The sequence below is a fragment of the Erpetoichthys calabaricus genome, chromosome 12 (genome assembly GCF_900747795.2).
Source record: "Erpetoichthys calabaricus chromosome 12, fErpCal1.3, whole genome shotgun sequence".
Classification (NCBI taxonomy): Eukaryota; Metazoa; Chordata; class Cladistia; order Polypteriformes; family Polypteridae; genus Erpetoichthys; species Erpetoichthys calabaricus.
In genome coordinates, this window is record NC_041405.2 from 158,848,560 (window position 1) to 158,874,722 (window position 26,163).

General features: G+C 37.6%; 1 protein-coding gene across 3 annotated transcripts; it reads left to right on the top strand.

The window, feature by feature from the left end:
- The first annotated feature begins 2,515 nt into the window (after positions 1 to 2,515).
- On the top strand, positions 2,516 to 25,926 carry LOC114662899 (polypyrimidine tract-binding protein 1-like). Of its 3 annotated transcripts, none has more exons than XM_028816621.2 (16): positions 2,516 to 2,622; positions 4,138 to 4,191; positions 9,525 to 9,555; positions 13,573 to 13,636; positions 13,713 to 13,885; positions 14,055 to 14,201; positions 16,825 to 16,983; positions 17,070 to 17,180; positions 17,291 to 17,489; positions 17,907 to 17,987; positions 18,208 to 18,347; positions 19,667 to 19,700; positions 21,031 to 21,123; positions 22,667 to 22,883; positions 23,291 to 23,368; positions 23,516 to 25,926. In XM_028816621.2, exons 1-16 carry the CDS (start codon positions 2,615 to 2,617, stop codon positions 23,646 to 23,648), a joined length of 1,722 nt encoding a protein of 573 aa, XP_028672454.1. In that variant the 5' UTR covers positions 2,516 to 2,614; the 3' UTR covers positions 23,649 to 25,926. The 3 variants fall into 3 exon arrangements, with proteins under 3 accessions (XP_028672454.1, XP_028672455.1, XP_051790963.1); XM_028816622.2 differs by having other exon boundaries at positions 2,518 to 2,622; positions 9,528 to 9,555; XM_051935003.1 differs by lacking the exons at positions 2,516 to 2,622; positions 9,525 to 9,555.
- Positions 25,927 to 26,163: the final 237 nt, after the last annotated feature.

Consider the following 26,163-nt stretch of genomic DNA (forward strand, 5'->3'; position numbering starts at 1 on the left):
GTGTGGTGACTGAAATTTCTGCAAATACCCTTAAATGAAAAATCTGCAATATGCACTTCAAACACGGGTTCGTGTGGAGCAGAAGGGGAAATCAAGGAAAAATGTGTCTTTATCCCAAGCATTATGGACGGCACTGTACAAGACTAATGAAGTACAAGCTAAAGGAGTTGACTATTAAAACATTGAAGGAAGGTATGCTGAAAATGGAGCTTTTCATTCGTATATCAATAATAAATTAAAAATCAGTCATGTCAAGCAGTGATGGCCATTAGAAACACCAGTAATGCCTTGGTCATATTTTTAAATCAATTTAACAGAGTCTTGACAAAAAAGGTACTAAAATGACTTTTATTTGCTAGTACTTAATGTATAGGAACTTAATGTGGTGGCTTTGGAGTTGCTTATAACATAACAAATGAATTTTATATGAAAAACGTGAAAGTAATTTGGCGTGTCCAAGCTTTTGACTAGTACTGTACATTTTAAAAGAGAAATTATAAATTATGATGGAACGTTTCTTGTTAAAAAGGATCTAAAAGTAAACATTCTGAATTAGTATAAGCTGTCCTAATTTGAGGTGTTGATAAGAAATGTAATCATGGATATGGTGAGAAAGGACAGGAAGATATGAAAGAAGATGATCTGCTGTGGCAACCCCTAAAGGGAGCAGCCGAAAGAAGAAGAAGAAGATAAGAAATGTAATAATTTCTTCCTCACAGGTGGCACAGTGGTAGTGCTGCTGCTTTGCAGTAAGGAGACTGTGGAAGATTGTGGGTTCGCTTCCCGGTTCCTCCCTGTGTGGATAGCGCTTTGAGTATTGAGAAAAGCGCTATATAAATGTAATGAATTATTATTAGGAATACATAATAAACAAAAATAGTTATGGATGTAGTGAGAGAGGACATGCAGGTGATGGGTGTAACAGAACAAGATGCAGAGGACAGAAAGATATAGAAGATGATCCGCTGTGGCAATCCCTAACGGGAGCAGCCAAAAGAAGAAGAAGTTCTATCAAATATTTGAAATAGTCAAATGTGTGCTTCAATTTAAATGTTTAAAGTCTATATATGTTTGATTGTAATAGAACTGTGTCAGTTTTCACCCTCTGATTGAAGTCCATAGAGGGCTAGATCCCCAGTCTTCTTCTTCTTTCGGATGCTCCTGTTAGGGGTTGCCACAGTGGATCATCTTCTTCCATATCTTTCTGTCCTCTGCATCTTATTTCTGTTATGAGGGCTAGATTCCCAGTAAAGCATCAACATCAAGAACAACCTGATAATCTTAATCACTGACCTTGAAATAGTCTTGAACTAGCCCTTATGTTTGAAATTTGTCATTTGCAACCTCCTGGAAGTTGCTCTTAGAGGGTAGGAGAAACGTTAAAAAATGCAAAATCAAAAATAGTATCATTATCGTGATCGGCAACCTCAAAATAGCTTAAAACGACACTCCACATGCTTGGCTATAATACCGATCCCCATTTTTAGGGGAACTTTTAGAGTATCATTGACCCATCCTGTTCCATTAGGGGGTGAACCCCTGTGGTCGGTTGATGCACAACTTCAAAGTCCTTCTGATCATTCTATTTTTGTTTCCGCTGAAGACACCTGTTGGTTTACTCTTTATCATAAGAGTATAATTTCTTGCATAAATATGGTATAAGATGGCTTAGAAATGAGAAGTTTTCCGGTGTCGAGAGACAAAATTAGATTGCATAACTAGATGTCTGCGATGGGTTGGCACCCTGCCCGGGATTGGTTCCTGCCTTGTGCCCTGTGTTGGCTGGGATTGGCTCCAGTAGACCCCCGTGACCCTGTGTTCGGATTCAGCGGGTTGGAAAATGGATGGATAACTAGATGTCAAGTCACATCGAACGGAATGTCAAATGCGGGGGTTTCTCGTAGCGGCGAAGAGGTGACGGGTTACATAACTTAAGTGTTTTCAAAGAGTTCAGAAGTTAATACTTATTAACACAATGTAAGCAGTTCATCGGATGAGAACATAACCAGATAACGTTCAGACTGATATCAAATTTCGGTCAATCAAAACTATGTTTCACTATATAACAAATATTCGCTCTAAATGTTTAATTGTTCAGTGGGTAACAGCACTGCTTCGTCGAATTAAAATTCCAACAATCTGTGAAGGTCTAATGATGCATTTACTTCCCGCTCCTCAAAGTTCATCTCCCGCGAGCTGCGCATCCATAAACCGGTGGACACGCACGTGAACTTCTTCCTCTTCGCCTCGACGCCTTCAGAACTTTGCGCAACTAGCTGGCAAAACTCAGCGCTCTAAGTCAACCGTGGAAAAAAACGAAGCCTTAGCCAATCAAATTCAACTATACGCAAAAAGAAACCCCGCGTGAGTGACTCTCAGGCGATCCACTCGAATGCTTCATTTCTGTTTTCCGTCCGCCTCTTTTAGATCGACGGAAATTGTAACCAACCGGTCCTAAGGGTTCCTATACTTAACCACGCCTGCCGACTGAGCCCGCTGGGCGTCGAGCCAATCAAACCGCGTCTCGGTTGTTCGCCGCCATTTTGTAGAGGTATAAGATAACCTAGCCAAGCAGCAGTTTCGTTGCTCTAAGCCTGCACTTCTGTATTGTGCAATGGACGGGTATGTTTGGTCTTCGTTTATTTTCTGTTGTGGGTTTTTTAAAACTATTTTCCGACTAACGAAAAAGCGTGTTAGGCAGAATCTTACGTTTTTTTCACCACGTAAGCGGACACGTGTTGATAGCATAAGAAGTATAGTGGACGTGGCGAAGTTCAGATATGAAAGAGTTTTTCAAAGTAATGAAAAAGAGAGGTTTACTGGCTTACGCTACTCAAGGCTTAAGCGCCCACTTTAAAGTAGATGCCCGGTTGAAAAATCTTAAAAAGCAGCGCGGAGTGCGAAAAGAAAGATTAGCGGAATATTTTTTCACAACTTTTTTTTGGACTCTTGCCACTTAGTTACTGTCGGAACGGGATCGTTTCGTCCGAAGACTCGCGCACTCGTGGGACTGCGAGGAGTCGCGTCTTACATTTGCCAGTGTAGTTGAGCGCGGAGTTACGCAAGCTACAAATCAAGGGTTAGTCTTTTTTTTTTTTTTTTTTTTTTTTTTCCGTCGGACAGGTAACTGAAAGTTGAATTTGTGTAATGTTTTCGTGAGATTTTTTGCGTTTATGGTCATGAAATGTTACTGGGGTTAAAGATCATACAGGTAAGCGTAGGGGGATGGGTAGGAGGAAGTTGCTTCTGCTTCTTCGTGTCTAACCGATGATTTGAGCGCGGCTTTATTCACTTTTTTTTTCCTTCCCTCCTCTGAGATGGCCGAAAAACATTTTCAGTATGCCCCAGCACAACCTGTGAGTCACCACTACGTACTTCGAATGTTCGATTTCGATCAGAATTTAAATATCGTGTGGCATTCACCTCCCTTCCTTTTCTGCGTTTCACATTTCACACTTTTTCCAGTCGGGATCTGTTACGCAAGCGATGCAGTTGGGCTTCTTAACGTTAGTTTCTTAAATGGTATTTCTCTTTCGCCTTTTTCCGCCATCCGCACGACGGGTACGTTTTTAATCGGTAACATGAGTTGATTTGGTTTCGTGAGAAGTGAATTCTTGTGCGGATTTTCCTCCCCCCTCCTCCTCTTCCGCGTTGTTATGGGGTGTGTCCAGTCTCCAGGTAGCGAGGGGGTGGGGAAGGGGCTTGAATCCGATACGCTTGTGCTCCGTACGACAGTTTAGCTGGCTTTGGCACCTTCTCGTGTTTTCACTTTTTTTTGACCAGTTTTCTATTTTTCTTTTGGTGCACGTGAGTTTTTTTCTATTTAAGTCGTCATACATGCTAGTCGAATATTGATTTTTATGTGTAAACCATACATTTTTGATAGTTCTACTCAGTCTCTTTCCCAGTTGGAGTTTTTGTTCCCAGCTCAACATATTAAGTTAATGGGATTGCAAACTTCCCCCCCCCCCCCCCCCCCCCCCGCTTTTCGAGATCTTCAAACTTCCAAGCAGGTTTGCTGATCCTTGGGCTTGTGGGTTTGTTACTACTGAGAACGTAGTATTGTTGTGAAGGATAAATCGACGTGACAAACGGGCAACGAAGTAAGTTAATGACAATCGTATTTTTGTTTTGCAGCCGTCTAGAGACTGATTTGTATCCTATGGGATCCAGTTACACTGCTGAAATAGAGTAAGTTTCTTATTTCCATATCCTTTCTGTGCTTTATTGTAGACCATGAAGTTGTGAAGGTTACTTTAGGTGAGCAGATGTGATCCCACTTTTCTGCCGAGTCATCTGGTATGAGGGGTTTTGCCTGGCTGAATGATTCTGAGCTGGGAAATTGTATTAGTACTGACCTAAATAAATATTTAAATGGTGGAATAAATGACTACTCCATTTCAGGTCTGCCAGGTAATTTGAGTGTTGTATATTGTATGGCAGGATACCCAAAACCTCTTAGTAGCTCATGTTTTGTTTGGTATCCATGTCCCAGACGTTTGCATAATTGGTAAAGGACCTACGGTTTTCTTACCAATGTCTTAGAACTTTAGTGATTTATATTAGTTTTTCCAATTTTGAATTTGGAGCGGTTTGTTACACATCCAAAGTTAAACATTGGATAGAAATTGTATTTAATTGTGTGATGTGCTTGGTTTGTTCCATGTACCCAGTAGTAGTAATAATAATAATAATAAATTTTATTTATATTGCACTTTATATTTTAGCAATCCCAAAGTGCTACAGAGTAAAAATAGAATAATAAAATAAAAAGAACAGAAGAGTCTAAAATACTTTAACAAAATGACTTTCTAAAAAGATGAGTTTTTAGGTTTCGCTTAAAGGCCTCAGTCGACTGTGGGGCTCTCAGGTAATCAGGGAGGGCATTCCACAGCCTCGGCGCCACCGATGAAAACGCCCTGTCACCCATGCTGCTGAGCTTAGTTCTGGGGACTTGAAGAGTGTTAGTGAGTACAGAGCGGAGGGAACGTAAGGAGTTATGGGGGGTAAGGAGTTCCTGTAGATAAAGAGGGGCATGTCCATAAATGCACTGATGGGTAAGAAGGGAGACCTTGTACTCTATTCTGAATGAGACAAGGAGCCAGTGAAGGGTTTTCAGGATTGGGGTGATGTGATCATACTTTCGCACCCTCATCAGGATCTATTCTGCATTTTCCAAGCTAGTGTTGCTGTGGAACAGCTTACTAATACACTGGTGTATTACAAAGCATAGTAAATTTTGTTCAGGTTCAAATACTGTTGAAGAAAGTAAAGTGTAATCCAGTCATTGTTCCAGACTGAATGGGTGTTCCTGATTGTCCCTTAAATGTACCTTTTTAGCCAGCAATAGAAGTGTTTTATGAAAGCCAATAAGAACACTTGTTTAATGTGTCAAATTTAAGTCTTATGCCACAGTGTTTAATATTGTAGGAGACATTCATTAAAAGACTCTTGTACTTTAGCCAATAAAATTTGCTTGTTGCTTTCCCTTTTTAGTTAAATCCTGCCATCTGAAGCTTGTCCGACACTTAAATCAGGCGTTGGCCTGACATCTTATTGTCATTAACTTTAATGTCAACATAAAGGGAAATTAACGTTGAGCAAATCATATTGTGTGCACTTGGTAGGCTTGTGCAAGAACAGTATTCTGCTTGGTCTTGCAATCTAATATCTTAGATTTAATTGAGACAGGCAGTGGTGCGTTCATTTCTAGTTTGTAGCTGAATGACTTCTTAGTGTTGTGAGATGTATAAACTTAAGATTTGACATAGTGTGTAGCTTTGTTAAATGCAATCTGTCTGCCTCCACTGTAGAGTGGAGACATTTTGGCTAATTCTGAGTCTCTATAGCAAGTCTGTTTAATTTGATCTTCACTTTTAGGAATATCGAAGTTTGTCCAAGTCACTGCTAGAAAAATTAAAATTTTTTTTTTTCTGTTTATTTTTAGCACATTTTATTCCCTGGTATTGCTTTAAGTTGCTGCCTTTGTAGTGGGCTTTTTTTGTTTTGTTTAAACTTCCTTGTAGTAGTCAAAATGGCCTCTTAAGTGCTTTAGATTCCTTTTCCAAGTATGGTAATGTCTCCAGACGTTTTCTGTGAATTATAGTAGTAATTGAGGGTTGTTCCTCACTTAGAGTACTTCCTGTGTTCTGTAACAGGATGTGGCGATTTTGCTTTGGGATTTTTCAGTTTTCTCCATATCCTGTTCTCAAGCCTCCAGCATAGTGGCAGGGATGTTTTGTGTTAATCTATAAAATGTTTAAAGGAATACTTGTTCAGTTCTGCAAGATGCTTTTTTTTTTTTTTTCTCCATGCTTTATTACCTTTGCAGGTCCAAAGTACTAGTTAATGAAATGTATTTTTAAAATACTTTGCCTCCCGACAGCTGTTGTCCTTGATAGCTTAGATTAATGCTGATTTTTTTTTTTTCCTCCTTTCTTCCAGGGTGTGGGCTTTTTTTTTTTCCTCCCCATTTATTATTTGCCAGATGTTTCCACTATGGACTTCATACCAAGCTGGTGATTCTATGTTCCTATGATAGTTCAAACATATCTATTTTGTTTTAAAATTTTTTTGGTTGCGTTTTTGTTGTAGACTTTTAGATTAACTGCTTTAGGTTAAAACCAAACACAACTAAGTTGCACATTTTGGCATTTTTTTGTGTGTGTGGTGTGCACAACCCTCTTGTTTTGGGGAAATAAGTTTCAAGTCTTGCCATAGAGGAGCTGCTTGCTGTTAAGGCAGAGTTTCACATAGAGGTTGAATGGCTGCAGTGTGGTTATTGTATTTTATATATTTTTATATATGTAAAATAAAAAATAATGGAGTGTTTGGGTAAGGGAAATGAAATGTTAAAAGTAAAGGTGTAATGCAGAAAGTTTTATTTAGAACAGTAAATTATAAACTTGTCTGGATAAATTGCATTCACATAAAGTGAGAGTAGCAACCTATATGTGAGAATTTGAAGCTAAAGCAAAATACATCCGTTTTATGCTTGTACAGTATTGATATGTGTCGCAATGGAACAGCCCGTGACCATATTTTAATGAGGTTGTACCCATGCTAGTATCGGATTAGTGTTTTGGGTTGGTCAAAAATGGGGTGGCGATTTTAACAAGTGGAAATTAAAAACACATTTTCTGTCCACATACAACTGTCAACTCGGGTAAGCTGTTGAATGGTAGGCAACCCTGACATCTAAAAAGCTTTTAAAAAGTGAGTTGAGTGTCAGTTATGGCATGAGAAATCAAGCTACCATCTCCTTAATTACTGTCCCATCTGTGGCATCATGCCAAAACGCTAAAAGTTCTTTTGTGTCAGTTTGGCATGTTACCTTTTCACTCTATATGGGTCATTCCAAGCAGCCAGTTTCCTTCAGACTATAGGTCAATGGTATGTACAGGCTATATATGAAATGCACATTAAAAGGTGTTTGAGGTGGGGACACAGGGTTAGGTTTTCAAGAGAAAATATAATGGTTTTGTCCATTGAATCTAGACTTAATAATGGAGAGAGAGCTGGGTGTGAATAGGTTAAACTATTGCACCAAAAGGCCTGCTGTTAATTTTTCTTGCATATTTAAACTGCATACAGCCATGAAGAAAAGCAAATTTTAGTGTTTTGTTCTATTTAGTGTCAGGACTGTAGAGCTGAGTAGGTTTACTTTGTCAATGTGACAAATTTTAATGCATCAAGTACATACAACACCCAGGGAGGCTTTGTTTTAGTATAACGCACAATGTTTTTTAGCACCTGGCTTTACAATTCTTAAGGAAAATGGAGTTATTTAGCTTAAGCTTAAATACAGGGTAGGAAATTTTAAAAACTACAGCACCTCACATGTTTATAAAAATAACAGATTATCCTGTGAACCGTTGCCATTTGAGGTATACGTTCCCTTGTCAAGCTGTTCTATTGCAAAACAAGTTGATTTTATGAATGCTTCAGTTAAGGTTGGGTATTTATTCTGGTGCTGAACAACCCGAAATTTTAAAATGGCACAGTTTCAACTTTTTCAAATTTGCTACTGGAATTAAAATGCAGAGCTGGAAAAACTAATATATAATTTAAAAAAAAAAAAAAAAACTTGATGTGATCTGCAGTTCAGTGCACAATCCATTGCTTCAAAGCACTTGTGAGGGTTTCCCTAACTCTCTTTCCAACCATCCTATCCTACACAAACCCCTCCCAAGGCTTCATTACAATTTGGACATTATGGTTTTAGAGATCTATAGATACTTTATTAATCCCAAGGGAAAATTCACATACTCCAGCAGCAGCATACTGATAAAAAAAAAAAAAAAAAATATTAAAGATTGATAATAATGCAGGTAAAAACAGACAACTTTTGTATAATGTTAGTGGTGCTATGGCATGGCGCTCAAGGCAGTCCTGAGGCAAGATGGGCCATTTTGAGGTCGAAAGATGGTATTGATATCAAAGTGAAAAATTTAGTACTGATCCTACACTAGCTTTACAGTACATTAGTGTGACCAGTTTGTCTGCAAAATCCTTTTGCAGCTGGATCTATTTGAAATATACTGTGAATGGGTTACAATGAATTAATAAAGGGCATGAGTGTTGCAGCAACCAGATGCCATGTATTGAGTACATTAAGACCTAAACAGGGCAACGTACAGTGGCTATTAACCTCTATCTACTTCCATGAGACTTTGTAAGCTGTGTGGATTTAAGTTGCTGAGGAAAGTGATGGTGCCATGGTCTTCCTGCATTAGACCGTACAGAAGAAGTTGGGCGCTGCAGTTCTAACTTTTTGGTCCTTTCAGTGTTATCAGAATGACTTTTTTGATCTTAAATTGACTGAGGATGCCCTAGAGTCTTGCCACTTACACATCCTTTTTGGTTCTTGACACCTTGTTTGGAAACTTATTTCCAAACACTTAAAATATTACGTTTTGGAAAATTCATGCAGATTACACGTTAGTGTAGTTTCTCTCGGGTGCTTTATTGATTCTGCCTCCTCAGAAATGAACATGTTTTAGGTGAACTGGGAACTCAAAGTTGGGTGAGGTGTGTTTTTATTTTAGACGGCTATTAGATTAGTGTCTGGAGAATACTGTACTAAGCTAGACATTTGAAGCCACTTGCCCTCGAGTGTCCTTTTTGAAAACTTTCATTCTACTATTTAACACAGTTGTCAAAGCTTTTTCTAGTTAAAACCCAAGGTGTTTATGGGATTTTTGCTGAGGTTTTGCAGTTTGCTGTAGTTTGTTTTTTTTTTTGGTGTGTTTTTTTTTTTTTTTTTTTTTTAGTCCATCTGTCTTGGATGTTTTTAAATTTTTCAAAATCCAGTTTTGGGGTTCACATTGCATTTGAAAGAACTTGTCAGGTTACCTGTAACTTTTGCTTCAACATTCTTTGCGGTTTCTTGTTGCAGCAAAAACTTCCTAGCAGCTGTATTTCTTGCACTTTACCTAATTGCTTATCCATACATCTCTAGTCTCCTGCTTTTTAAAATTTTCTACTTTACTGCTTTCTAACCTTTACTTTCTTTTTCTTTTCAGCAGTGTCCACGATATTACAGTTGGTACAAAGGTAGGCATTTTGTTTTCTCTTGTTGCTATATACTTGTGACACCATCGGATTATTCTGTCATAAGGTGGTGGTGGTTTGTTCTCAGGTTGTACAACAGCCTTTTACGTTTTGTTTTTCTTGTGATTGTAGCCTAAAATGCCTACTTTTAGTTGTGCTTTAAGACACCATGACCCTTTCTTACAATTTAATTACAAAAACTAAACGGATCAATTCAACATTTTTATATTGATGGACTGTTCCACTTTTAATATTTTTTGATCTGTAATCCAGATGTAAATGTGTAATAAAATCGAACTGCTTTGGCAACGAGTGCTGCATAGATCTATTAAATGAATGCCGCCTCACCTACCTTTTGTAGCTGTACTGTCTCAAATCCTGTTAACCCTTTTGTATTTTACTGTATCTTGCAACTTTTTAAACCTATTCAGAAGACATTATTATATGAAGGTTTAGAAAACGCTTAACCTGGATTTCTAAACTAAGATGGATGCAAAGGTTTGGATATTGCTGACATTTCACTGAATCGCATCAAAAATTAGCACAACGTCACTAGGATTCAAGTGTTAACATACAGAAATGTTAACTCCTCAAATCCTAATTCTGCTTTAAGCAGTACATGTGGCTTGTGCAAATGTTAGACATCACTCAGTATTTGGTAACTTGGGGGGGGGGGGGAGGCAAATTGCAGCCAAGAGTTGGGGGTAAAAGAGCAAAGAGTTGACTTTGTCATTGGAATTTCTCCCCTCAATTCTTTTAGCTCAATTGGGTCATCTTGCATACAGCAAGGTGCTGTGAAAAACGTTTTGTGCTCTCAAACAAGTGGGGGTTGAATGTCTCAAATCCAAATAACTCCACTCCTAGGTGTATAGTGTTTGGTGGTTTTTTATTTTATCGCTGAAATCTCCACCTTGACTCTACACCTGAACCATCCATAATCTAATACTGGCTTCTATCAGTTGTTACATGGACTTTTGTCTCTCCCCATTTGTTTAAACAGAAATGGAGGATATTTTATTGGTTTAGGGTTATTTTAGTGTAATGTTTGTGAAGAATTATTGTCATGGCCTACCAGATTTTTAAAGTGTTTTTCACAAATTTAAATTTTTTTTTTTAAAAAAACATCTGCGTTTTGAGCTTTTTTATTTTTTTTTTATTTTTTATTTTTTTTTTTATAAACATTGGCTGGAAAGCAGTGCTTACAGAAGTGTATATTATCAAGGTGATCCCCCAGCTAAATTCAAGTCCTGTATTTGTTGAATCCTTTTCTCACGTTAATGCTTACAATTGGCAAGGAGTTTCCAACTTTTTGTCAAATGTATTTTTTCATTCTCCACCACTTTTTGAAAGTAACCATGTTAAAAGGATATAAAGTACCAAACACTTGGAATGTTTTGCATTGTGGACTATAGCTGTTGGCTATATTCTGCAGGTTGTTCTGTAGCAATATGTTAATTTCCTTTTGCACATTAACAGTTTACCTGTTTTCTTCAACCTCACACCAGTCTCCCTCGTTTTGCCTTAATTCCAGTCTATATGGAAGGGCGACTAATGATCTGATTACCAAACTACAAGTGTTAAGACTTTCATAGTATGATTTGACTACATTTGTTTCAAGACCAATGTAAGTTGCTTAAAATAGAGCTTGTGGCCAAGTAGAAAGATTCTGATCATAACTTTGCAGAAATCCTCCCCGTGTAACTGCATTAATACTGGAATTTTTAATTTGCTTAATGAGTTAATGAAACTGATGCCGTAATTTGTGCTGTTGCATTTGAAGTTTGAAATACTAGGATATAGTAAGTTTCCACTTAGTTTAAGTGAAACACCATTTGACTGGAGTGTCTAAACCTTTTGTGACCTACATCACGTATGAGTTTGTATAGCAGGAAGTTGTGTGTAAAGTGCTTTGCTGTCCTTCAGGCAAAGTAAAACATGCCTGTTGCCATGGAAACTCTTAATTAGTGGTTAGGTGGCTAGCCGAGAATGTGCATTCCTTTCTCCTGTTATCCTGGAGTTCTTGCAGATTTAATTTTCTGCTTTATGGTAGGATGCGGTAGACAGGCTTGCACATGCTAGTCATGTGGTAATTGCTTATGGGCTTTATCTGCTTTTTAGCATGTGGGGGTTTCTCTGGAATTTTGTATTCCCTCCCATTTTGACAGTGTTATTTCAAAAGGTTTTTTTAATTGTAAAATCTGAGTTCTGCAGATGGTTGCATTCTTAAGATTTCTTAAATATTATTCATGCTGTAATGTTTCAACAGGGTACTCAATTGATAGAGTACGATGTTATAGCAACCAGAACTTTTTTTTTTGTACATGGCTATTTATTGAACTGTATACTTGTTTCCTTTTAGCTACCAGATCAGATTTGCACATCAGATTATATTCTGCCTTTGTCACTCTCGACTTTCTTTCAAAAACAAACTTTAACCCAGTAAGTTTAAACACTTGGAGGTAGCTAAAAACTGCATGTCTGCAACAGTTTGTTTGGAACCATTCCATCTTTGAGACCTTATATTTGAGTAGTCCTTGCATGTGCACTGCTCCTGCATGTTCAATTGAGTCTGTAGCTACAATACAGCTCCATTTAATAGATGATGTGTACCCATTTTTTAAAATATATTTTGGATAACCGTACTTGAATGACTTGAGGAAAGAGAATTGCTATAGTATGAAGATGCATCTTGCTCAGTTTCTAAATGTTTAGGTTACCATGGAAGTTTTTGTACATGTTGGGCAATTTCCAGGCAGACAATGCTAGTTTCCATTTTAATAAAAAAAAAGTGGGTTGGAGACCAAGCAAGAGCTTTTCTAATTTGGGCCATTGATTCATACATGCGTCATTTGATTTGTATGTATTTTTTTTTTCCATGGTAAATTTTTAATGCATTGTCAAATTTGACACTATTTTGCCAAAGCATAAAGTACCATGTTCTATCTTGTAGTTCTTCAGTATTTTTAAGCATTTTAATTCTAAACACTATAATTGACACAAGGTTTGCAAAGCCTGTGGACAAACTTTTCAGCATTCTTCATGCATGGGTTTCGGAGGTCCTATAATGCAGTATGTTAATGACCTTTTACAGTGGTGATTTGATCTTTTCAAATACTACTTTTCTGGATTCTTAAACAATTGATATTAAGACTCTACGAGCTCACGGTCTGTTCTACTTTTACAGCAAAATCTTGAAGGGGTACCTCCAATATACATTTCTTGGAAAACACTAACTGCAGATTGTGCTTTTAGAATATTGGGGACCTTCACACCCTTGCTGTATTTTCGGCAATGTTATAGCATACCTATTTTCCTTGGCAGATAGTCCTTGTTCCTTAGCTTTGCTGTCTGCCAAATACGAAAAAATCAAGTACAGACTACATTATAGTAGTGAGTAAATTGATGGTTCAGGGCCAGTTGCTGTATGTTGGTTAGTGCTTGAAATTTAACTGGTTATTGCCAGCCTTAAGCCCTTTTATTCTCTCCCTGTAACCCTGAGAATAATGTGGATTTTTTTTTTTTCTTAAACCTGAATAAAATTTTGAATAAAACCTGAAGTTAGACTGGAGCTGTTTTAGCGTGCACGTTAGTTACCATCTGATAACCATGTACAAGATCCTTGTTAGAGGTTAAACAGCAAGTGTACCATAGTTTCTCCCAGCACCCAACTTGCACATAACTTGACCCAAACGCAAAAATTCCAAAGACTTGCATGCTTTGAGTTGATCCCATGTGCATGTCCCACATAAGATGGTAAGCATTCTGGAAAAACCTAAGCTATGGAAGGCATGTATTGTTTTGTTAGGTGCTTGACTGTAAGTCCATATTTCCTGGTCCAGTTTCTCATTTACCTTAAGTCTAACAACTGACAGTGGTGTGTTATCACATTAAGCATTTCTAATTTTTCTGTGGGATATTGTTACCATCTTGAGGTGTGTGGGGGTTTTAGCCTGTCTTGAAGTTGTTTTTGAGTTGAATGCTAATTGGGGGCGGGGAAATATATACTTTTTGTCTCTGCAGCGGGGATCTGACGAACTGTTTTGTGTCTCAAACGGACCCTATATCATGAGCAGTTCTGCAACAGGTGGGTATCGGTTTACTTTAGGTGGTAATTTTCTCCTCATCCCTGATATATACTAATTTATAATTTGTTTGTTTAGCCAATGGCAACGACAGTAAGAAGTTTAAAGGTGATAACCGAAGTCCTGGAGTGCCTTCCCGTGTAATTCACGTGCGTAAGCTTCCCAATGATGTAAATGAGGCAGAAGTAATTTCCCTTGGACTCCCTTTCGGCAAAGTTACTAATCTTCTCATGCTTAAAGGCAAAAACCAGGTTAGTAACACTAGTGTGAAATAACCTATATACATATTGCAGTGCTTGTACGGGATACTGCTTAGAGCGGTTGCTAAATTACTTAGTAATAAAATCCACATACAGGTTTGTAAAGTATGAATGTTTGTCTGCCAGAAGAAGCAAATTTGTTTAAACCTCTGCTTTGCAGGCTTTCATAGAAATGAACACTGAAGAGGCGGCACAGACTATGGTCACATACTATGCTTCAGTCACTCCTGTTTTGAGGAATCATCCAATATTTATTCAGTACTCTAATCACAAGGAACTGAAGACTGATAACTCGCCCAATCAGGCAGTAAGTTTGTTTTTGGCAAAAAAAAATGTATTATATAAAATGCATGACAGTTGGACATGTAAAGTCCCATGTATTAAAGGATTTAAAAAAAAAAAACAAAAAAAAAAAAAACCTCTGTTGCACAATTGCATCTTGTTCTAAGAAAGCTTTTGCTAATGGACTGAAATGCTATAAAGGGCACTAACCTCCTGAAGGTGATGTGTATGGTTCCCTCAGTGCTAGGTAACAACCTCTAAGCTTCTATATAATTAAACTAGGCATACATGGCAACATTTAAGTTGCTATGCAGGTGTAAAATGTCATTATACGAACTCCTTTTGAAAGGCCAAATATGAACTTGGATTCGGCATCTAATCAGATTCTTTGTTGGTACATCCCTGCAAAATACCTCGGTCACTATTTAGACACAATTAGGTTGCACAGAGCATTACTAAAAATCAAGGTTTGGATAACTGGTAACTTGTGGGCTCCCCCTTTTTACTTTTTATAGTAAGGTATCATTTTACATAGTTTCAGAATTTTTTTTTATTTATTTATTTCCCCCCCCCCTTCCCCTGGGCTTCAAGTATCTGGACTGTGGCAAGGCATCCCTGCAAAATTGTATCTGTAATGAACACGTAACCAAAACTGATTTCCGTTCATGTTGACTGTATTCCCACTTGTTATGATTAGATTACTGTAGTTTTTAGTGTTGTGCTTGTTTTATTCACCAGGTAATAGCTCCACAAATGAGTGACATCTACATTAATGTGGGGTTTATTTGTAACACTTGAACTGTGCATAAAATGTAATGGAGCTGTTTACTTTTACTGTGACATTTGCTTTATCTAGTGCAGTTCTTACAAATTGGGCATACTGAAGTTAAACTTTGAGTACATTGAATATTTTGAGTTTACTTGCTGGGGACTATTTACTTTTGTCTGTGTGTGTGTTGAAAAGCAATTGTACAAAACCTTGCTTACATATGGTTGTGGTGTGGGATTAGATCAATGTTAGTCTGGTTGGATCTAGAACTGTAATCCTAGGTAGAGAAGTTTTAAGGCAGAATATCTCCTTCTGACACTGCATCAGGGCTTCCAGTTTTTAACTGGAGGTAAACCTCTTGGAGAATACAGTAGTCCCTCCTCCATCGCGGGGGTTGCGTTCCAGAGCCACCCGCGAAATAAGAAAATCCGCGAAGTAGAAACCATGTTTTATATGGTTATTTTTATATTGTCATGCTTGGGTCACAGATTTGCGCAGAAACACAGGAGGTTGTAGAGAGACAGGAACGTTATTCAAACACTGCAAACATTTGTCTCTTTTTCAAAAGTTTAAACTGTGCTCCATGACAAGACAGAGATGACAGTTCCGTCTCACAATTAAAAGAATGCAAACATATCTTCCTCTTCAAAGGAGCAAACAAATCAATAGTGCTGTTTGGCTTTTAAGTATGCGAAGCACCGCGGCACAAAGCTGAAGGCGGCAGCTCACACCCCCTCTGTCAGGAGCAGAGAGCGAGAGAGAGAGACAGATAAAAAAAATCAATACGTGCCCTTCGTGCTTTTAAGTATGCGAAGCACCGTGCAGCATGTCCTTTCAGGAAGCAGCTGCACAGAAGGTAGCCAACGTGAAGATAATCTTTCAGCATTTTTAGACTAGCGTCCATATCGTCTAGGTGTGTGATCAGCCCCCCTGCTCACACCCCCCTTCGTCAGCACGCGCGCGCGAGAGAGAGGGAGAGAGAGAGAAAAGAAGCTGGGTAGCTTCTCAGCCATCTGCCAATAGCGTCCCTTGTATGAAATCAACTGAGGAAGCATGTACCAGCAATTAAAAGACCCATTGTCCGCAAAAATCCGCGATATATATTTAAATATGCTTACATATAAAATCCGCGATAGAGTGAAGCCGCGAAAGGCGAAGCGCGATATAGCGAGGGATCACTGTACTGGATTAATATCCTACATTTTTGATTTGACTCATGCCAGATGCTGGCAGAAGGTTTTCAAAAAACCCCTTTCACAGGTTTTTAACCTAACACTTTCTTATGCAACATGAGGTGGCCCTTGTATCTTCAGTATTTAGTTTGTTGCATCTCATGCATATCTGCAGTTTTGGTTCTTTTTTTGTGACTGCATTTTGGTCAGTAACCCTGGTGAAGTCAGTTTGAAATTGTTCATTTGAGCCCATTTCTCAAAGTAGGGTTGTACAGTACACAGTACTGAAATTAATATCACAACCTTCAGCCCTGCTCTTCAAACTTAATGTTCAGGGTACTAACTTTGTATGAATGCTGAAATGGTTTGGATTCCTACCCAGCTTGTTTAAGGCAGAGCAAAAATTTTCTTTCTGAATGTAGACAGAACTCTGAGCTCATTGTTGAGCATAGAATTGCCAGGAAAGAATATATGCTAGTTGGTGGTTTTTAAACTACTGTACGGTTTCCCTTGAGACACTTAACTTGGTAGAAATTCAACAATTAATGTTTTGCAGTATAGATAAACTGGGCTGTCTATAATGGCAGCCACTTGGTATCTAAGCAGTCTTGGGATGTGTGTGTGTGTTTAGGGGGGGTGGGGGTTAATTTCTGGTGCAGTAGTGTCTCGATGGAAGTTTTTACTTTTTTTCCTTTCACCTACAACAGAGAGCACAAGCAGCTCTTCAAGCAGTAAATGCTGTTCAGACTGGGAATGTTGCTATGCAAGCTACACTAGATACTGCTGGATTAGGTGGTCAGAGCCCTGTCCTTCGCATTATTGTAGAGAATCTCTTCTACCCTGTGACACTGGATGTTCTACACCAGGTGGGTTTTCCTAAGGAGGGCATGAGACATGTTGAGTATTGCAATCGTTGAGCCTGTTGGTAAATATTTCCCTTATTCCTTTCCAGATTTTCTCAAAATTTGGAACAGTATTAAAAATTATCACATTTACCAAAAACAATCAGTTTCAAGCCCTTCTTCAATATGCAGATTCCTTGGCTGCACAGCATGCTAAATTGGTGAGTTACTAGATTTTTTTTTTTTTTTTGCTATATAATGTACAATGTTATGCAAATATGCACAATTGGCTTAGCTTTTTGTGAGTTGTGTAAAATTTTTTTTTTTGTAGTCCCTAGATGGACAAAACATCTACAATGCCTGCTGCACCTTGCGCATTGATTTCTCTAAGTTGACAAGTTTGAACGTGAAGTATAACAATGATAAGAGTCGAGATTACACACGTCCTGATCTCCCAACTGGTGATAGCCAGCCTTCCATTGAACACCAGACAATGGCTGCCTTTGGCAAAGAAGCCACATTCAGACTAGGTAAACACTTTTTGTTCTTTCAGAAGTGCTGCTCCCTCAGTTTGTGTGTTTATGGGGACGGAAGAGTGGTTCCCTAAGAATTGTACTACAGCTTGGGTTTTCAAAGATTTCTACAGTTGAAGGTCTTGTGTAGAGTGAAACACCAAAGGGACTTTTTTTGTGTTTTGTTTTTTTTTTTTCCCCCCTCCAGTAGTTGACCATTTTATCCATAGTACTATAGAGATGGATATGTTGACCTAATATCCTGAGGTGGCGATTCTTATTCAGAGCTGCAAGAGCTCTAATTTCTTTCCAGAGATTTAAGCTGTTTCTGAATTTTAACTACTTTTTAAATACTATAGGTTTTCAACCATTTCCTTGCACCTTTGTACCATTTACTTTTATTTCTACAGATAATGTTTTTTCATCTTTCTATAGGTGCCCCTGGCATCATATCTGCCTCCCCCTATGCAGGTGCTGCGGGTTTCCCTCCTGCATTCACCATTCCTCAAGCAGCAGGTTAGTATGTGGATAATTTCAAAAAAGGCAAAATTGATTTGCTAAGGCCCCATTGCAACTTTAGTGAAACGTGTTGAAAATGGGATGAGATCTTTTTATATAATGGGACAGATTTGATTTTGGTGGTGCACTGCAGTGATGGACATTTTTGTGGTTCAGAGAAAAGCAATTTACTGTATAATTCTGTAACAAAAAATTTGTTTTCGTTGCCTCTTTTCAGGTCTTGCTATGCCTGGTGTACCTGGAGCACTAGCCTCCCTGGGCATCCCTGCTGCAGCAGCTGCAGCAGCAAGTAGATTGGGCATTGCTGGCCTTGCTGCCGGACATGCAGTTCTTTTGGTTAGCAATCTCAACCCAGAGGTTAGTCAATTTTCCCAAAAGTTTTATTACTGGGTACCAGAAAGCACATGAAACTCAAAGTGAATCCTTTCTGTCTTATGAACTGTAATGGTGCCAGTGTTTTAATGTGTTTTCTTGTTGTGTGCTTGGTATCCTTCCTTATACCTCCTATTATCTCTAGTGTTCTTGAATAGTCTGCATTTTAAATCTTATTATTGTAAACAAAACACATGCCAGTTGGAGCTGGGATGGATTGATGACCAGAATCCCTTGTACTTTCTCCTAATTAGATGTCCTATATATCTTCCTTGTCTGTAGCAAGACTTGGCTGTATGGGTTTTTCCTCTCTCCCCTCAATCACTTCTTAGACTTGGACTTGTATGTCTTGTTTGAGATTGTTTCCAAGTTGTAGAATTTTTTTTTTTTTTGTCTAGCTCTTCTTTCCTTCATCCATTATCATTTTTTTTTTTTTTCTCCCCAAGACAATATCGCTTTTTTTAACCCCTCCTTAACCCATACTGAATCAAATTGCCCACATGGAGAGGTTTCTAACCCTTGGATGCAGATGACACTTAAGGATAATGTTAACACATCTGAAATAGGAATCCTATAATGCTCTTAGTTTGACTTGATTATAGTGGACATTGTACAATGTTTAGTTTTAGGCTTGATCCGTCGGTTCAAAAGATGTTTTAGTGGTTTGGGAGAGTTGGAATTGGAATAATCGTCGTAAAATGTATGTAAATTTGTTTTTCCCATAACTTTGTAATAGAAGGCGATATTGTCTTAGCTGTATTCCATGTTTATACACCTAAATATGTTCCTCATAGGCTGAGAATCACCATCTTTATTTAACCATTTAATGGCAGGTAATCTGCAAATTGGAACACTTCATATTTCTTTGTGTATACTGACCTGTTTTTACCTCCTTTTTTTTCTTTCTCTCCCTTCCCAACCCCCTTTCCTGTTTTTTATTTTTAATTTAATTAAACTTTTTAACTTGGATACTCTCTGCAAACTGACTGCACGTCCCATTTACCCACCTACCCCATCTGCTTCCTATTGTTGCAAACATGACTGTACACAAACACTACAAATTGGTTTGGATTTGAATACCAACGAAAATGGATTTTTCTCCTCCCTGTTCCACCTACCCATTCTCCCTTTTATTCCCTTATAAAAAATATTAACCATCTTGAAACTTCATGATCCAACCACCGTATTCGCCATTTCCTGTGGATCTGCCTCGCTGTGGATGATCTGTTCAACCTCCACTCTCCTGCCTCCGATCTTTTCCTGTCCCTTCTCCCTCCGCTGCCTTGCTCTGCTGTCCTATAAAGAGAGTTACGCCCCAATGCCTCTTTATTCTCTTCGGTATGTTATCATTAGCATCTTTTTTTTTATTCTTAAGTTTTGTATTCATCTTTTAATAGCTTGGTATATTGAGTGCAATTTTTTTTTTTTTTTTTTTTGGTTTTTGATTTGTGGACTTAAAGTTGCAGCATTCTCTATCTAAAGCAATGTTTATAAACTTACAAAATGACTGTAATTATGGTACTGCTAATGTTCTGCTTGATTTACTTCAGGTAATAAGACTTGGAACAGTTGATTTTTAGTGTACCTTCTTATAAACAATGTACACAATTAAGTAACCACATACTCTTAAGCCAATTCCACAAAATGTATCTTGAAATGGGATGTGGTTTTTGTGCTGGCCTTCCTTCTTTCCTACTCAAAAAAAAAAAAAAAAAAAAAAAAAATCTTTTGGATCATTGATACTTAAACTGATCTTAAACTTTACAGAAAGATTCATATCTTTTTCAAATGACTCCCTTTTTAATTTTGCTTTAGTCTGTCTTCCAATATATTGGCTTCAGAAACTGAAGATGTTTGTGCATGGTGATTCGTGTGTTAGGACTTAATGTGTAGGTTCCAAGTTAGACTATCCTGTTACAATTTGGGTAAAGAAATGAAACTGCATTGCTAAGTGTGGAATGTAGTTTTAAAAGATGCTGCAACTTTTAATCACTCAAGTTTGCAAAGTTTAATTTCTTGTATTTTTAAAGCTTTGAATTTGAAATGTGCATGTTTCATTGCTTTGCATGTCTACTTTTTAGTCTTTATGAATTTTTGGGTCTTTGTGGGTAGGGCCCCCTCTCACTGAATCCTACTTCCTTTGCAATGAAATAGGGTCAGAGATCCTACACTATTGTTGGGAGGAGGATTGTGTTTTTTGTTTTTTTTTTTTTTTTTTTTTCCTGCTGATTTTTATTTTATTCTAGAATATTAAATCTGGACAACTTCCAACTTTCCTGCCAAACCCTTCATTCCCAGAGTTTTGGGTTAATCTGTTAAGGTATCCCTCCATTCCCAACTAGTTCAGAATACTTGATTGCAAAATCAATTTCTCTTGACTCTCCAACTTCTCCCCACCTCCCTTGATTTGCCTCAATGATTTTTTTTTTTTGATGGTTTTTATCAGTGTGTGGAGAGAATCTTTGCATAGTGCAGTGTTTGCCTTCAGCACTTCGAGTTAGAATAGGTTGTATACTTTGTCAGTTTTTCTTATCTGAATTTTTAAGCCTTTTGTGACCTTTTTGTTTATGCTCTCCACTGTCCGAAAAGCCTCAGTTCTCCATGTTAAACTTGTCTATTTTCAACTCCAGTCCTTTGTAACTCATTTTTTAAAATCTTTTTTGCCAAGGTGTGTATGGTGATGTCATAAGAGTGAAGATCCTCTTTAATAAGAAGGAAAATGCCTTGGTGCAGATGGCAGACGCAAACCAGGCTCAGCTAGGTATGCTATACACATGAAATGGGGTGTGTGGGTTTTTTACTTAAATGTAATCAGAAGGAGGTTTATATATAATCTCTTAAGTAGGCTTAGGCAAGAATTGTAAGATGCGTATTTTAAATTGCATGGGTGGCTTAGGGAAGAATGGCTTTACTTGTGTTCTTGCTGCAAAACTTTGAAATGTCCGAATTTATTCTTTAATCTTTAAAATTGGTAATATGGATCTACCTAGTATGCAAATTGGTTGTGCACAGTATTCATCAGTTCATGCAATGCACATTTCATATTGCCCAAGGTTGAAGTACATTTTGGAAACCCATGTTTAATTTCTGAAGCAAAGCTTAGACCGGTCACTGAGTGCCGACAAAAAATTCTAACTCGCTAGTGGAAGTTTAGTTCGTCTAATCTTGTTACGTGGTGCTGTGTAGGTAGTGTAGGCATACCATATGAACAATTTTGTGCCTCCTTGGTGTTCTTGCCAGAGCATGTAACTGTGTGGTAAAGTTTCTAACCTTGGAAATTCTGTGTTGGCATGAGGTGTTTGTGGGTTTTTTGTTTAAATGTAAGTGGGTAACTTTTGCCAGACCTGCCTAAGAGCTCTAATTGCCCCATAAAAATGGTATTCTGCACGGGAAGCATTTGGAAAATGAATGCACAAGAGAGGCTAGTCTGACTCCAGCATTGCCCATTTAGTTTGCTAGTTATTACTGTAATCTGAAAATTGAGGTGCATTAGCAAGGCACCTTTTTGCTATGGAAGATCAGTTTAGTAGAGCATTGTTGCAAATTTAACATCTTTTATACAGGATGAGTCAATTATGTTAATGGTACCGTATGTATATACTTAACAGTTTGTGCCACATATGGTACATCTGTTCGCCATCATGTTCAACACGTTGACATTCCTGTAAATCATCTTGCACATATGAAGTATGTTTTGAGAATAAATTTTCTGCTGTTCAAATGTTAACATAAATGACGACACTCCCTGTATATTCACTTTTTTGTAAGATCTGTTTATTAAACTAATACTTTAATTTATAAGCACAACTTTTTATCATGAAAAGGATTTTAATCAGGATTCATAAAGTAAAGGTCTTTTTCGATTGTATCCATTTAGAGGTAAAGTAGAGCATGTCAGTCTTGCAAGATTTTTTGATCTGGTAATTCCGTTAATTCCTCTTTAGTCATCCATCAATATGGTGGTTGGACGTGATACACACATCTAAAAGATGGAGAAGAAATAAAGAAGCCAGCCTCTTAAATGATTTCCAAATTATTCCAATGCTATTTGCATATGTTGTATACATTGTGAGGTTTTAAGTATTCTTGCATGATGGTACACTTCGATTTATAACATTCCTTTTTAACTTTTTTCAAGCAAGATAAGAGTTCTCAATTTTATGCACAGACCCCACCCATTTTAAATGTCATTTTATACTTGATTTTCACCCATAACCAAATTTAAGAAACTAATTTGTTGGTCAGTGAAAATCTGGACAGTGGTTTATGGGACAGATGCTTATTTGTGTGCTTCACTTCACTAGCTATGAGTCACCTTAATGGACAGAAACTCCATGGCAAGGCCATTCGAGTAACTTTGTCCAAACATCAGACTGTGCAGCTACCTAGAGAAGGTCAGGAGGACCAGGGTCTCACAAAGGACTTCAGCAATTCACCTCTTCATCGTTTTAAGAAGCCTGGATCCAAAAACTTTCAGAACATTTTTCCTCCCTCTGCAACACTCCATCTCTCTAATATCCCGTAAGTAGGTTTTGTTTTGGTCTGCCTAAAAGTTCCATGGGTTGTAAATTCAAACTATAGAACATGTTTGTTCAGGAGGTTGCTAAATGCATGGCTTGTGATCCATTGAAGTCTTATTTGATCTTTTTTAATATGTGAGATTAACAAATGCATGGGTTACTTGGTTTCATTTTTTCCTTTTGTGAATAAAGAATGCCTTTAGTATGGTAGTTCTTTGGTTTTTGAGGATTGTCACTAGTGCTGCAAGAATTAAATTCCTATTTTTAAACAATTGCTCCAGGAAGGTGAAATCCCTTTCATCTGTCCAAATGAATACATTTCTGTAATAGTCATAACAGATATTATTATACTTTGCTTTCTACAAGGTTGCACAGCAAATTTAGAAAAATTTAACTTTTTTTGACTAGGCCTTCAGTAATGGAAGAAGACCTGAAGAAATTGTTTGCAAGTACAACTGCTGTTGTCAAAGGTTTCAAGTTCTTCCAGTAAGTACAGAGTTGATATTCTTGAGCATAGTTTTTTCTTAAAGTATTCAAGGTTTGTTAGGAACTAGGGTTTTTCACAAATTTCTTTATGGATATCTCAAATACAGCTGTAATTATACCTTTTGTTTCCTCTACTCTCAATTTTAGGAAAGATCGAAAGATGGCATTGATCCAAATGGGCTCTGTGGAAGAAGCAATTCAGTGTTTGATAGAATTTCATAATCATGACCTTGGGGAAAATCACCACTTGAGAGTTTCCTTTTCCAAATCTACCATTTAGAAACCAGCTTTGGCAGTTATTTGACAGACGTTCCACTCCTCATGGACAGAACTGCCAGCTGGGGTCTTAATTCCATTAGACTCTGTTCCATCATTCCTTGAAATATATACAAATATATATATTTATATATATCTATAAAGCCACTTTTTCAAAATGGACACCAGAGGGAGGGATAAAGATTTTTATTTGTTTTAAGTATCAATTTTAGCTTTTTATGACCTCTTCCTTCCCTTTTCTAATTTCTGTACATTTTCATGATTGAAAGTATTGGACTGAACTACAAAACGCTGCCTGTTTCCTGTTAAGATCACATTGAGTCCTACAGAACAGTGTAAGCATAAGTACAGTAGTTCTTATAGATCAACTCCAGTATACTGTGCCTTATTAAAAGCATTTGTACAGATACTGTTTTCCCCTAGTAAGCAACCCCATCTTTGTACACTGCATTCAACGCAGTGTAATTAAAAGCCTAGCAGAGTAAGCCAGTATTATCTTGGTTTATGTTAATGCCTAAATGGGCTCTAACATTTTTCCCCTTTACTGTGCAGAATCAGTTTGTACTTGCAGCATTTTTGATTTGGGTAAATAAGCAAGAGAGCCTGACTTTCATGGCTTATTTAGCTCCCATTTTGATGGAAATTCTCTTTTGTAAGAGGAAGCAAGTTGAGTTGTACAGCTGGGAAGATGGCACCATCTGTGTATCGGTGATCTATATTTAAATTTTGTAATTCATAGTCTAGCTTGCTAAATTTCCCCAGAGTGCATCAGTTAGTTGCTCCATTACTTTTGTCCAAATATTTGTCATGTTATTGGAAAGTGCAATTAGTGCATTGCTGTTTAGTCTTAAATACTCAGTTGCGTTTTTTTTTTTTTTTCCTGAATTTATTTTATAGTACGAATATATTTAACGCTCCCTGCTGTATATTGATTGGCAGAGGAATTCTTTGTCACATGTCAACTTAAGGTGGTCACCAAATTTATTTGCAGTAAAATGCATCTGTTTGAGACCCTATTGTAATATCTGCACATTTGTTAATTTGCATTTCCAAGCCACTGTTGTGCAAAAGATACCAAGCTACATCTTCAGTTTCTCTAGAAGTATGCCTGCTCTTAAGATTCTGCCAGCCTCTACAAATTTCCTAGTTGCTCTTTTTAAACCAGTCCCTTAGACCTGTTTTGAGTGTTACAATTTCCATGGATGTGCCTGTTGTAAACCTTCTGCTGAATTCTCTAGCAGCACCTTATCCTTCCAAGACATTGTGGTGTCACTGTACCTATATGTTCAGATTAAAGCTGTCCATTCTTGGGTCCTTGTTCGGAGCCTGAGAAGGTTTGGCCAGCAACTGCATGATTTAAAAGCTCTTATTGTAATTAAGATGCAAGGTTGGTGTGGCTGGTCAGGCTTGCTTTGTAGTGGGATGTTTTTTTCTTTATACATGTTTGCTGTAACAAGTAAGATTTAAAGCAATTTGATTTTTTTTTCTCCCTCCTGCTGCTATTTAATGAGGTTTTTGGGACCAAAGTGGGGCATGGGCTCTCAAACCCTCCCCACCCCCTAACAAAAGTATGCTTCACACCAGCTGGAAGGTGGCAGGTAATCGTTACAGAAGTTGGATATCCTGGTCACTCTTTAAATTAGCCAGGGTTGCGTTCTTATTTTCTGATGTCTGGGGACAAATTCCACTTTTCTCAGGTTTGTTTTCAAGGGAGCACTTGTAGCTTTGGAGCATTTTCTAAAAGTGCTACCAAAAATTTAATTTTGCCATGTTAAAGTTAGTTGCAGATTCCAGGTGTTCCAGGGAATTTAATGTTATGATTTGACTGTTTTCATTTTAAATATGAAAGTCGTTCCACTACAGATTATGGGTTTCATGGGACTAGGTTTACATGTCTGGCAGATGCCAGCACATGGTGTTGGGTGGGTTTTTTTTTTTTTTTTGTTTTTTTTTTTAACACCTAAGGAAAAAAGCAAAAACGAGCTTTAAATGCCTGCGGTTTTGTCCCATTGAATGGTAGAATGCTGTCTTAGTTTGGGACAGGGGTTATTAAAAGGAAAGGTGTACATATAAATTTTTGCTATTTGAACAGGGAGCAATATTGCTTTTATATTGATTAAACAATTGTATATTTTGGTAGTGACTGTGACAAGGGGAGAAGTCGACAATAAAATCAGTTTTTCTAACTTGTTATCTTTATGTATTTCTTTATACTTTGTTAAGTTGGTAGATTTTTTTTTTTTTCTTACTCTGTGCCTTTTCAATAAACTTTATATTCTCAATTCTTCTTTTGCCTAGCACTTTTTTTTTTTTTTTTTTTTTTTTTTTCCCCCCCTTGCTGAGGTTTAAGGTTTGACTGCTTATTTAAGGTGTCCCCCTTCCCCAACCAGTATTGAATTCTTTCATTGGTGATGGTTTTCATAGTGCATTGCTTTTAACACTGTGTAGCCCAGTTGGATTTCTAGACTACCATAATTGACAACTGTTCAGTGTGCATTACAGCACCCCCTGCTGCTAGC